This window comes from Osmerus eperlanus, chromosome 14 (assembly GCF_963692335.1).
Source record: "Osmerus eperlanus chromosome 14, fOsmEpe2.1, whole genome shotgun sequence".
Lineage (NCBI taxonomy): Eukaryota > Metazoa > Chordata > Actinopteri > Osmeriformes > Osmeridae > Osmerus > Osmerus eperlanus.
Window position 1 is genome coordinate 7,230,506 of NC_085031.1, and position 14,212 is coordinate 7,244,717.

A 14,212-nucleotide genomic window follows, 5' to 3' on the forward strand; every position below is an offset into this window, starting at 1 on the left:
GTGACAAGTCTCGGTGTAATCCTGGACTCAGATTTTAATTTCAACTCTCACATTAATAAAGTGACCAAAACAGCTTTCTTTCACCTGAGGAATATAGCAAAGGTACGACCATTCATAAACCAAAATGATGCAGAGAAGTTAATTCATGCTTTTATATCCAGCCGGCTGGACTACTGTAACGCACTTTTCACTGGTCTTCCCAAGAAAACCACTGAAAGACTACAGCTCATTCAAAATTCTGCAGCTAGATTATTAACCAAAACTAAAAGGAGAGAACACATTAGTCCTGTCCTAGCTACTTTACACTGGCTCCCTGTTACCTTCAGAATTGACTTTAAGGTCCTTTTCCTCACATACAAAGCTCTACACGGACAAGGACCTAGCTACATTGCTAACTCCTTTATAAACTACACACCAGCTAGAACACTGCGATCATCAAATGCAGGCCTATTAGAGGTCACCAGAAGCAGTCATAAGAAGATTGGTGATTCGGCCTTTGTCAATTACGCCCCAAAACTATGGAACAAATTACCCATAAATATTAGGGAAGCAAACACTCTAGACATTTTTAAAAGACAGCTTAAAACCTACCTTTTTACCGAAGCATTTAAGTAATTTTATCTCAAAAGGGTTTTCCTACTTAGTTATATTATTGTAGAATCTTGGTTTAGTAAATTTGGGTCATTATTTGACTTGCTATTTTTACTTTGTCTAGGTCAGAGTTGGCAAACTCTGATAGCGTACAAGAACTCTGGTCGCGTGAAGTATTTAAACAAATATGTAAAACAATCTGTATTCTTGATCTGAGGCAAAGGATCCGTTAACAGAGAATACGGCCCATACTCTTGACCTGGGGAAAGGATCTGTTAACAGAGTGTATGGTTTTATATATACAGACCAGGGGTGAACCAAATGTATATGTTACTTTTAAGATGCATGTTTAAAGTTGTTTTCTCTCTTGAACAGAGATCTTATTGGGATTTTTATTTTTGTTTGAATTGTTTATCACTTGTATTATTGTTTTTATTGATTTTATGTAAAGTACCTTGAGCTACAATTCTTGTATGAAATGTGCTATATAAATAAAGTCTTACTTACTTACTTACACACTACAGTGCCCCACGTAGACACAGGCAGAGACAAACACCCACAAATGAAGAGCAGCCACACCAACAGGCAAACAGAAACACACATTCTGTAGTCACCCTAACATATCGGTGGCAATGTGTCCTATTGAGTTTGTGTTTGTGTGTGTGTGTGAGAGAGAATACGTGTCTGTGTGCATGAATCAAAACTATACTTATATTTTTACAACATCTACCTTGTTTATACATTTTTGGGGATATAGTCAATTTATGTTTCACGTACATAATTAATTTGCAGTTAAAACATTTGGCTTTGTTACTGTTGAAACTCTCTAATTACACCAAACTCAAAATGATGTTGTAAACTACAATATTTTTCGTGTCTGACACAATATTTATATTCCTTGTGCTGCTGCGTGTCTTACCTGCTACTGCCATCTAGAGGTTGGAAGAGGCTTCAAGAGATTATAGTTTGTGTGTGTGTATGTGTGTGTTTAGTATCGGCTGTGCTTGTATCTTTGTGTGGCTCTGACCTTGGTGTACTGTCAGACAACGCTTGTCAGTGGTCATGGGTCTCGCGTAGGAGAGTAGAGGTGTAGTCGTGTTATATCAAATATGTATAAACATGTAAACCTAAATATGTATTTACTTGGTTATACCTTCAGGCACCCAGCATTTTTACCAAAGGAGCAAATATTGTACGCAGAATTCAGGGTGTCACTTCCATTGCATCTAGCCCGTGTGTTTTCCTATTGACAGGGAGAGCCAATAACGTTCAGCGAGGAGACCTTTGTGACCCATCGCTCCAGTGCCATGAAACAGTTTCTCCAGAATGCCATCCAGCTTCAGCTCTTTAAACAGGTAGGCACACAACACACATGAAACACTGTAACCAACTTCACTGTAACCAACCATGGTCTTTTTAGGTGCCATCATTCAGTGAGTGATTCTGGCCCTCTAAAGTTTATAGATGGCCGTTTGGACCTGCTGAATGCAGGAGAGGGCTTCAGTGATGACTTTGAAGAGGAGATCAACATGGGCGAATATGCAGGTCATAAACACACACGCAATTTTACTCTCTCTCTCTGCCCCTTTATTGATCTTGACGTGCTACAACTAGGCTGTCCACTGTGTCATTACAATGACCTTTGAACCGTTTGACATCACCTCTGTATACACTCTACAGGAAGTGACAAGACCTACCACCAGTGGCTGTTCACTGTAAAGGTGAGGACTGTGAGGCTCAGCCCTGCTAAAATACCTCTTTGTTAATCCCTAAGTAGGGACATTTGTTTCACAAGGCTAGCATATACAATATGCAGATGTAGAAAATCCTCTGGAGATTATGTACAAATAAAACTTGAATTTACAGAACTGCAAAAAGACATCTGTGACTTTCATTTGTGTTCCCCCTGGTTTCAAACAACAGAAAGGAGGTGGCGCAATCTTCAACACCGTGAGGACCAAGGCCAACCCGGCCATGAAAACTGTCTACAAGTTTGTAAGTACATTTTGACTGGCATTCACTGTTTGAATGGAGTTATTTTGTATTATTTGTAGTTATTCAGTATTATTGGCAAAGCTTCAAATATTGTAAAGCATTATCTCTCGAGTATTGACAGGGATTCCCAATATTCGCTTACCACTGTGTCGATCTACAAAACATAAATTCCCTGAAATGTAACTTCTGCTTGGTAATACTGTACTATAACTCGAAACATCATATGTTGCTCATGGTTGTATTCCTGTCTTCTCCATAGGCTAAAGACCACGCCAAGATGGGTATAAAGGAAGTCAAGAGCAGGCTCAAACAAAAGGTAAACATCATCTTTGGTCTTTTTAAAATGAAGCTTTAAAGACACCATTCCCATTAAATTGTTCTAAATGGGACACATGGATGTAGGGGGATTTATGGTTGAGTATTTGCATTCATTTTGCATTAAATACTAAAAACGCTCATTTATCCCTGTCACCTTGTCACTATTCCACAATGGTTCTAATGTATCAACCTCAACAATCACCCTGGACTTCTGTAATAATGCCTCTTCCACTCCTTCTCCTGGACCCTTCATAAACCATATTCACCTTGTTATGGTCCTTTACATCCCTGACTTACTTTTGTCTTTCCTCTCTTTTCTTTCTCTTGTTCGTTTTGTGACATGCGTTGTATCCCCCCACCCGCCCCACTGAACTCCACTACCTACCTTCCATCAACATGTTTTATAACCCTTCTCCCTCAACCTCCCCGGACCGCTCTTCCACTCCCTGCAGCCCCGGCGCTCCTTCTCCCTTCCTCTCCCCTTTCACTGCCAGAGCTCCCTCGTCCTCCTGCAGCCTCGCCAACCTCCTCGGTGTGCTCTTCCTCTCTTCCAGGAGCTGACGGAGAACGGCTACTCGTCAGCAGCAGCCACAGGCCCCGGGGAGGATGGCACGGCCGGGTCGCCCCCCTCCACCACGGACAGGAAGGAGGCGTCCCGCACATGGGAGGATCGGCGGCCCATCACGGTGCACTTTGGACAGGTGTGGATGAGAAAGGGTCTCGTATCATTCCGTTTCTGTGTCACTCGGCTACAAGGTCGCTTCATTACATCTTCATGAAGAAACATGATGCAGTGACCTTGACTTCTCAAATAACTTTTTTATTGGTTGAATTTCATTATTTTTTGTCCCTAATATAATTTAATTTATAAATGTATTGATACTTTTTCGGCTATATCATGAACCACTCATAAAAGGTTAAAGGTTATAAAGCACTACTACTAGAACTAGAAGTCATCCACAGACTACAGTAGGTCCCTGCTGTCTGTCGAATCACCAAGAGCTCCAGGGGCCGCTGACATGTCCTCCTACCAAGGTGACACTGCCATGACATTCCTGTGACGGTGTTAATTATATCGCAACGGCCACCTCTGGGTACTCGTGACGACATTGCCACTCCTTCTTATTGAAAGAAGGAAAAAAGCAATGCATCAATAGCAAGAGAAAAGATAGGAAGAGAGAGAGCACAGCTTCTATAAGGGTACCCCCCCACCCCTCCAGCTCTATCCATCCTTTTCACTGTCTCATTAGCGTGTTTGAATAATTGGGACACACACTCTCTTACGCATGCACCCCCGTCAGAGCTTTCAAAATGTTCTTGAAAGGTGCATAATGATTGGTTAGGGGACACGGTGCCAATTAGTCGATGTGAGGAAGGTTGAGAAAGACCTGGCAATCAAATAGTAATAAGGGAAGGAACTGTAGTGGCATATGTGCTGTGGTGTGTATATTCCTGTCCTGTTACTTGAACAGTGGGTGTTTCTGTTAAGTGCACTACCTACGTTAGGGATGCAGTGTTTTCAAAGCTAAATATCTTTACCCCCCCAAAAAATCACACATACCGGTAACAGTTAGCGTGCATATTCATTGTGTGGTGTTTGTGTGTGCAAGAGGGAGTATGCAGTATGTGTCTGTGTGTCTAAATGTTCGTCATTACTGTCATCATCATGTCACCCTACTATGATGCACGTATGGGTGTATGTGGTGCAGCCCAGGCCCCTCCGAGAGCCTCCCCCCAGGCCCCCCCGGCCCCCCAGGCTCCCTCGGCCCCCTTCTCCCAAACTCCAGCGAGGCACCCGGCCCGTGAGTACACCTTCCTCCCTCCCAACCCCCTCTGCCTAAGAACTCTTCACTCTTAACCAACCTGTGTCAACCTCTAAACCCCTGACCCCAACCCAGCCCCCAAGCCTGGTTCCATTAAAAACGTTATTATATTTTTCTTGCGCCTTTTGCATCTAGCCCTTACAACTTTGCCTGAATTGCATGGGTGAGGCCTATGTGATTTAAGGGCCATTGTGCCTTCAAATATGAGCATATTCCTTTCTGTTTGTCCATGTTTAGTTTGTTTATTGTGTTTATTTTCTCTTAATAGGGCAAAAGGGAGTTTTTTTAATGGAACCAAGCCCCCATGGTTGTGGTGTGTGCTGTGCTGTTCGCTCACCCTCAGACTGCCATTGACTGTCACTGCGAGGCTGATGGAGTGTGTGGGTCGCAGGTGTAGCATGTTGCTGTGCTTCCGAGGAACACGTTGCCACCTAATCACCACCGTGACCTACAGGGCTCACCTGGACAGAAGATTTACCTCTGTCATTCTACATTGTGTGTGCGTGTGTGTGTGTCTGCGTGTGTGTGAATTTAATTGCCTTTGGACGTGAACTGACCAGCACTGTAGAATATTGACACTGTATCCGATTACTCCATAAAAGCTACTAAACTCCTGGCCTGGCTGCTCTCACCCCTCTGGAGCTACTCACTGGGGACTCGCTGCTTCTATATCAGTCATCACAGCATGGAACTGTCCTTTCTGCTCATATATGAATATACAATACATAACCTGTGGTTGGAGAGGTTTTCTTTCCAAGATGTTGCGAAGAGAAAGAGAAAGAGTTGCAATAGTATCATTTCCATACAAACTGTATTCCTGTTTTTAAAGATTGTTTATCAAGCTTTTTCGAGATCATCCTTAAGAGTAACAGCTTAAGTACCGTCTATGATATACATGCAGAAGACTGTGGATATTACACACATTAAAGTATTGCCTAGTTATTAGCATGATACCTCCAATTTGAAGAGTAGTACAAAAAAAGTTGAATTCAACAACCCATTCACCCCTGCTCTGGATTAATTAGGCAGCCTTTCTCCCCCCCCTCCCCCACCCCACCCCCACACCATTGTATTCTGGGTCTTAATGAAGCGCTGTGCTACAGGACCAGCTGATGACCAGACCTCCAGACATTCTGTGTCATAGAGACACACACACAGCTCCCCTCTAATTAGCCCCTTTGCTCCTGCCCCTCCCGCTGAGTTGAACTGCCTGGTGGTTTGGGTCAGAGTGACAGCAGTGGGGAGAGAGTGTGGGCTCTGACCCCTCCACACACCCCTCTGACCTCTGTTGACCCTCCTGGTCTGAGGTGGCAGTTCTAGGGATAAGGCTCATGATGTTCAGCATCCTCCTCATCAATGCTTTCGACTTTATTATGTGATGTGTAGGATATTGTAGGCCTGTGGGGTTTAGTATATAAGAAGAACATATGTGTCTATGGAATCATGTGACTAGGAGGCCCTGGAATATGAGATCAACAACAATGGTTTTCTCAGGTCTTTTAATGCGTTTAAAGAGAGATGAGAGACCTAACACCTAAACGATGTCTGTAAGCAGGATGTTGCTAGTTTCTGTACATAATGCAGTCAGTTCTGGCTACATTTTGAATCCTTGCAATCACCTGAATACCCAATAAATGCATTTTTTCTATTAAACAGTAATGTGATTTAATGCATTGATTAGGGGCCACTGTTCTATATATCACAATAACCAGCACTTATTCAGCTTAATTGCTTTAATATCTATTCAAATCATAAACCTATACATTTTTGTGGCTTCCAAATTTGGTTCATAAGGCAGTTAAGGGTGATCAGGTTCTTCATCTGTCACAAGATAGTTTTTCACATCTGTTACAATAGAATTTTATTAAAAGAAAATAACTCCTTGTATTCCATGTGTATAATGTACAGTTAGGTCCATAAATATTTGGACATTGACACAATTTTCATCATTTTGGCTCTGTATACCACCACAATGGATTTGAAATGAAACAATCAAGATGTGCTTTAAGTGCAGACTTTCAGCTTTAATTTCAGGGTATTTACATCCAAATCAGCTGAACGGTGTAGGAATTTCAACACATTTTATATGTGGCCCCCCCCTTTTTAAGGGACCAAAAATAATTGGACAAACTAACATAATCATAAATCTAATTGTCACTTTTAATACTTGGTTGCAAATCCTTTGCAGTCAATGACAGCCTGAAGTCTGGAACCCATTGACATCACCAGACGCTGGGTTTCGTCCCTGGTGATGCTCTGCCAGGCCTCTACTGCAACTGTCTTCAGTTCCTGCTTGTTCTTGGGGCATTTTCCCTTCAGTTTTGTCTTTAGCAAGTGAAATGCATGCTCAATTGGATTTAGGTGAGGTGATTGACTTGGCCATTGCAGAACATTCCACTTCTTTGCCTTAAAAAACTCTTTGGTTGCTTTCGCAGTATGCTTCGGGTCATTGTCCATCTGCACTGTGAAGCGCCGTCCTATGAGTTCTGAAGCATTTGGCTGAATCTGAGCAGATAATATTGCCAGAAACACTTCAGAATTCATCCTACTGCTTTTGTCAGCAGTCACATCATCGATAAATACAAGGGAACCAGTTCCATTGGCAGCCATACATGCCCACGCCATAACACTACCTCCACCATGCTTCACTGATGAGGTGGTATGCTTTGGATCATGAGCAGTTCCTTCCCTTCTCCATACTCTTCTCTTCCCATCATTCAGGTACAAGTTGATCTTGGTCTCATCTGTCCATAGGATGTTGTTCCAGAACTGTACAGGGTCTTTTAGATGTTTTTTGGCAAACTCTAATCTGGTCTTCCTGTTTTTGAGACTCACCAATGGTTTACATCTTGTGGTGAACCCTCTGTATTTACTCTGGTGAAGTCTTCTCTTAATTTTTGACTTTGACACAGATACGCCTACCTCCTGGAGAGTGTTCTTGATCTGGCCAACTGTTGTGAAGGGGTTTTTCTTCACCAGGGAAAGAATTCTTCTGTCATCCACCACAGTTGTTTTCCGTGGTCTTCCGGGTCTTTTGGTGTTGCTGAGCTCACCAGTGCGTTCTTTCTTTTTAAGAATGTACCAAACAGTTGATTTGGCCACACCTAATGTTTTTGCTTTCTCTCTGATAGGTTTGTTTTGATTTTTCAGCCTAACGATGGCTTGCTTCACTGATGGTGACAGCTCTTTGGACTTCATATTGAGAGTTGACAGCAACAGATTCCAAACACAAATACCATACTTGAAATGAACTCTAGACCTTTTATCTGCTCCTTGTCAATGAAATAACGAACTCCCATGAAGGAATAACATACACCTGGCCATGGAACAGCTGAGCAGCCAATTGTCCAATTACTTTTGGTCCCTTAAAAAGGGGGGGGCCACATATAAAATGTATTGTAATTCCTACACCGTTCACCTGATTTGGATGTAAATACCCTGAAATTAAAGCTGAAAGTCTGCACTTAAAGCACATCTTGATTGTTTCATTTCAAATCCATTGTGGTGGTATACAGAGCCAAAATGATGAAAATTGTGTCAATGTCCAAATATTTATGGACCTAACTGTATATGCTCAAGGATGTTTTCCTTCATCCCTTTTTCAGCATATGCCAAGTAAGAGGAGCTTGTAATGTCTACACTTTGCTACCTTACAGATTCGTCCTCCAAAGCCTTTGGTAGTGAAGAGACCTCGCAGCAACGTGGGTGTGGAGAGCAGCCCTGATCAGTAAGAACTCCTCCATACATACATACATCATACACCTGACAGCATATTCCAATCCACATTCACTCTGAACATTTTCTAATGTTTATGAAGGAAGACATGTAACACTGCAGGGATGTCCAGCTAAGGATTCATGAATAAAGCAAGGGAGGATTAGGAAAAAGTTTGGGATACACCACTGGGAGTGGATGTTTGCCTGAGTAAATTCTATAGTGAAGGGGAGATACAAATTAATATGTTACCTGTGTTAACTTGTGACCATTTGGGTCTGTATCTTTTTTTGCCTTATGCCTACTAACTTTCATCCAAGTAATGTTTTCTCTTTCAACCCCATGAAAATTGTGAAATTGTGGATCAGAGTCCATTTCCTTCTATGTATCTATTATTCACACGTACAGTTCTAAGAGTAATGCCTGTGGAATGAAAGTAATATAGCTTCAACTTTCTATGAATTTGTCTCTTTACCTCTTTTTCCTGTTTCTCTTTTCACTCTCGTGTGGCATCCACTGTCTTCCTTTCCTCTCTCCATCTTTCCTCCCCTATTACACTCTTCCATCTCTTCTCTTCTTACATCTCCATCTATTTGTCTATTTCTCCTTCATCCCCTTCTTTCTCTTTACCCCTGTCCTCTCCCCTCTCTCTTCCTCCATCTTTGTTATACCCCCAGTCCTGTTCGTCCCACGCGTCACTACACAGTCTTTCTGTCAGAAGACTCCTCTGGGGATGAGCTACAGACAGATGACGACTCCATTGTCGGCTTTCCTGAGAACTTTTTCTTCTCTGCCCCCTTCGAATGGTCACCACAGTATGCTCAAGCCTTACCTGACCAATGCGGTTCCTCTGTCTCCCTTTCCTTGATTACCGTAGCCCTCTTAATGCATGATTGGTGTCCCTGTCACTTTTTCTTTTGGCTCTCTGCTGGATTGATTTCAGAGTGTCTAGTCTTTGTAGTTCTGACCTATGACCACATTTTTTGATAGTATACACATATTTACAGTGCATGCTTACAGTTCATACTGCAGAAGCAGATCGTCATTTTGCTCAAAAGGTATACGTACAGTAGTTTAAGCCACGCAACATGAATGGGATTCAACCCCTAGTGAAGATATCCATGCAAAAAAGCACTGTAGGAAGTCTTCTGCACTGGAGAACCTCTGATATTGTTATTGTTAGCGTCTGTGTTTATACGCGTGCACTAAAAACTAACCCAATGATCTTCCCACCAGGCCGCAGCCTTACCGGTCGTTGAAGGAGGCACAATTAACAGAAGGGGGAGAATCAGGTATTGGAGCTGAGTCCCAGACTGCGCCGCCCAGTCCTTTAACTGAGAAGTTCACAGATATCAACCTGCTTGGAGACATCTTCAGCTGCCAGGATGAGCCTGAGAGCCAGTCCCTGGCCAAGAGCCTGGAGGACCTGAGGACATTTAAAGAAGCTGAGAAGCTGGAAGCAAAGTTCAACTACCAGGTAGGCTGAGTGAGTGGGTAGGAGGGTGCATGGTTGTTGAGTAGAGTAGATTAGAGTAGAATAGAGCTGAATACTGTACATGACTGTCACATTGTGCGGTAAATAGTTTACACAGTCAGTTTGCAACAGACAATTCAAATGTTTAGATGACCCTCAGTGGCTGAGCAGTATCTATCATTATTCTCTGATTAGATGATGTGGCTTACAACAAGTTGTAGTGTGAAACCGGTAGTTTATACAGTTTTAGGGTCAAGTATTGTTTAATAGTAGGTTCACACTTCTGTATATTAATATTTACACCTTTAATTCATCCTCTGTAGCGCATGGACCTTAAAGGCAATGAACGGACCCGCACACTCCCTGGACTGAAACACAGCAACCCTTACAACAAGCTGTGGAGCTTGGGGCAGGATGACATGGCCGTACCTGGGAGGGCCTCTTCTCATTGGGACAGACCTCTCTCGGTGCCCCCCTTGGATCTCCAGGAGCCCGCCAGCCACGAGAGCCTTGGCCTCGTGTACCCTGAGCAGATGGACCCCTCTACCACTCCCAACCAGGGGTCCATCACCATCCCCCGGCCCCAAGGGAGGAAGACACCCGAGCCAGGTAAGGTCCTGGCACCTCCTGTTCCCCAGCCTCGTTCTAAACCATCGGGGGATGGGGAGGGGGGGACCACCGTGGGGGCTCAGGAGTTCCGCCAAGCCCTGGGGATGTCTTCAGGGGGTGATCTCCTGAAGCCAACCAAGGTCAATGACGAGGATCTGGACCTCCTTAGTCTGCTGGACCCTCTCAACAGCACAGCATGGACACCCTCTGCTGCTGCTGAAAGGGGAGGAGACCCTAGTGCTCTTCCCAATCCCTCGTCAAATCTTGTCCAGTCACCGCAGCCCTTTCCCCATCCACCTTTCCCTCCCCAATCGCAAATGTCCCTCAACCCCTTTGCCCAGTCGCTCCACTACCCCCCAACTCACAGACACTACACCTCCTCGATGGGCAGGAACCCCTTCTGTAGCGCCTACGGACCTCCAGGGGGTGCCTACTTTCAGAGGTCCCCCCACCCCAACCCACTGTCAACACTTCAAGGGCTTTACAGGCAGCCCTCCCCTGCAGGGACCTCCACCCTCCCCCCTAGACTTCAGCCTGCTTTCCCCCAGTCCGCCAGCCCTCTGCCCCCCTCATCCGTCAGCAGCAACACCCTCTCCAGCCTCTTAGACTTACCCTCAGCCCCCACCCCAGCCCCTAGGGTACTGCCAAAGCCCTCCAATGCTGAGGTGGACTCCCGCGAGACTCCGGATCCCTTTGGGGACCTGCTGATTCTTGCCAAGCCAGTCACACCATCCAAAAAGAAGCCAGAGGACCTACGGAGGAGGTGGGAGACTTTTGATTAACCCCTCCCACTGCCCTGACTTTCCACCCAGGGGGGCAGTGCTTTCCTCCCCCACTCCAGCTCCTGCTGCTGAGCAAGGAGGATCAAGAGTCTGTGAGACTGAAGTCAGGTGACTGATCGAGAAGCTGGTCTCTGAGGTGTCCCTGTCCCAATCACTTGGACATGTCCTTCTCTCTGTATGATCAGTGTCTGAGTTCAGGCCGCTCTCTGTCTGTCTCTATCCATTTATCTCTTCTTCACTCTCTCTCTTTCGAGCTTGCGCCATCTCTATCGTCCTCCCGCTTAAAAATTGGACCCCATACGATCTCCTTCAGTACATGCCTATGCTAACAATACTAGCACACATGCTAGCGCAGCTCCTGCCCCGTTGTGTCAGTTGTATGTGTCGTTAATGCCTTCATGTAGCTGTTCGCTTAGCACTCTAGTTGAAATATTGGTGGCCTAAAAAATGCCCTCTTTCTTTCACTGGAGGACAAGTGGTCAAATGTCCTGCCACAGGAATCTAAAGCAGTGTCTTTTACTGTGATGCTAACGCTAAGTAGAGTATCTAGCTAGCTATCGGGCAATTTGAATGGATAGCATAGTTGTCCTTTGAATCATCATGCTGAGCAGTACCTCTTCGGAGTTGAAAAAACACACCTAATTAAAATGTTTATTCCCCTCATTCTCAATGATGAACTTTATCTTTGAACTGGGTGTGGGCCTAGGTTGGAACCATTTTACAGGATTCTGACTGCAAAGGTTTGCGGAAACATTTTATTTAGGCTTGTAAAAGGATATGTGAAAATGTGTTTGTCCAACAGAGGGGACTTAAGAACCCATGATTGTATATTCCCATGTGGTAGAACCACCCAATTTAACAGCAATCATGTTAAGTTATGTTTAAACCTAACCCATGTATTCCCTCCTTGTCTTTGTCAGTTTTTTTGCTACTTTCTACTGAGTTACTGACTGCTTGCTCAATGGGCTGCTACTGTGAGTGTTCAAAAAATGTTTAAAAACAATGATATATACAGTACTGAGAATTGGGTGCTACTATTGCCGCACAGGCATGGCTAGTGGGCTTCTCTCTGAACCAGACATGACGCAACAATACTGAACATTTCTGTGATGTAAGTGAAACTTTTCCCCCCAAGGCTGCTATTAATCCCACCTCACATGGGATAAGGGACTAAGGTTTAGCTGAACTCCAACATGCTAACATGCTAATGCTAAATGTTGAAAAGGTAATGAAAGATGACACTGTATTCGAGGAAAAAATTCAAAAAGGTTGTTTTCAGAGAACAAAATTGTGACCTTTTTTGGGTGTTAAGATACGTCTTAACCAGCGATACCTAGTTATATGCATGCCACTAGACCTTCTGAAAACATGGCTGTCAAAGTCATTTGGGTGTTCTTAAATGTCAGATACCTAAGATAAATGCAGTAGGGAAGACTTTTAAACGTGTCTCGAGCAACAGTAACATAATGAGATCAAGAAAGAGCATATTTTCATGCTCACTATTATCACCATGAAGAAGCATTACTAGCTGAAGAACTTACACTAAAAGTACTTCCCAGCACACAAAACATAATTGTGTGCACTAAGGACGCTTTATAAGTATTATAATCTAAATGTTTTGGCCCTAATCCCAAAGTTGTATGATTGTATATCCATTTTAAAGATACAAATGTGTCAAAATACAACTAAACAGCATAAAATTGTTATTATAAAAGTACACAATCATATTTATCCCAATGATACCTACTGTTAGTAATTAATTTGTCTTTTATAAAAAATTGTTGTGGTATTTACCTTGCTACACCTAACTGCTGCAATGCCTGGGTATTAATGCAGATATACCATTAATATCTACACATCATTAGGCTAGGTTCACATTTTTTGTAGGGCCAAGTTCACCATTGAAGACCCATTTTGATTAATTGAGAGAAAAGCGTTATTAGAAACTCATTCACACTTACAGTAGCAAGGTATGTAGTTAATCACTGAACAGTTAGACTGCAGTTGTTGCCTTAATGTCAAGAAACTTCAAGATAGTTTGATCCATATCAGCTGTATTGGAAGTATTTGTGTGTCATTGAACTATTTAACAATTTATCCAATACCTTTTTTTTCAACTCTGACCATTTCAAAATCTGATCATTTTTGAACTATTGAGCACTTAATTGTTTATTTGTTTTTGTTACATTATACAGTGTGTTTCTTTTCGTTAGTGTATCACAATAAAAGAGCACTACAATTACAAATCCCTAACAGTCTTTGACTGATTGTGTTTCTTTTATTAATCACCATCACGTATTGCAATATGGGCTGGTAAAGCAATGATCATCTCAAGTTAAATAGACATGCAAATCCCCTCAGACAAATAACCCTGGTTGTGTATAGTTCAACTACAAAAGGAGTCCATTTTAGTAATTCATTGTTTTTTTCCTGTTTTCCAGCAAAATGTTTTTATTGAAAGAATATTCTGAACTTTAGATTGTACACTTTCTTGCATATGTTGAATTATTTTGCTTTGTGAATTAAACACTGTTGGAGTGGTAATAGTTATGTAAAATTTCCAGCATTACATTGGGTGGAATGGCTGCAGTGTACAGTAAGCTAAATCCAGACATTGTAGTGATTATAGTAGTGCTACAATACAATCATGTACAACATTTAGGGACAAAACTAAAACATGTGGAGTTTTTCCTCAGTAGTTTAAACAAAATAATAAGAGTGGTATTATGTTATACAGTTGTATTATGATTTGATTTCAATTGATTATTACTCAAAGTAATATGTCATATGTTTCTGTTTGGTAACATTTACAGTAATTAGTGATGAAATTCTGTCCCTCCAGTGTCAGACCAAACTGATAGCATGACCAGTATGGACACTAAATGTATACTTTGAAAATGTGGTCA

At 42.8% G+C, this 14,212-nt stretch overlaps 1 protein-coding gene across 6 annotated transcripts in view; it reads left to right on the forward strand.

Annotated features, from left to right (window-relative positions):
• Positions 1 to 13,652, forward strand: part of dennd1a (DENN/MADD domain containing 1A) — a 43,492-nt gene extending 29,840 nt beyond the window's left edge. Inside the window, exons 14-24 of one of the 6 annotated variants that reach the window (XM_062477594.1) lie at positions 1,845 to 1,946; positions 2,049 to 2,136; positions 2,272 to 2,312; positions 2,515 to 2,586; positions 2,846 to 2,902; positions 3,459 to 3,605; positions 4,614 to 4,706; positions 8,384 to 8,454; positions 9,119 to 9,256; positions 9,678 to 9,918; positions 10,239 to 13,652. In XM_062477594.1, coding sequence (XP_062333578.1) covers positions 1,845 to 1,946; positions 2,049 to 2,136; positions 2,272 to 2,312; positions 2,515 to 2,586; positions 2,846 to 2,902; positions 3,459 to 3,605; positions 4,614 to 4,706; positions 8,384 to 8,454; positions 9,119 to 9,256; positions 9,678 to 9,918; positions 10,239 to 11,306 — 2,118 coding nt within the window. In that variant the 3' untranslated portion in view covers positions 11,307 to 13,652. Of the gene's footprint in view, positions 1 to 1,844; positions 1,947 to 2,048; positions 2,137 to 2,271; positions 2,313 to 2,514; positions 2,587 to 2,845; positions 2,903 to 3,458; positions 3,606 to 4,613; positions 4,707 to 4,995; positions 6,381 to 8,383; positions 8,455 to 9,118; positions 9,257 to 9,677; positions 9,919 to 10,238 lie in introns of those variants that run through there. The other 5 variants (XM_062477596.1, XM_062477595.1, XM_062477597.1 and 2 more) reach the window with 5 other exon arrangements.
• The last annotated feature ends 560 nt before the right edge of the window (positions 13,653 to 14,212 follow it).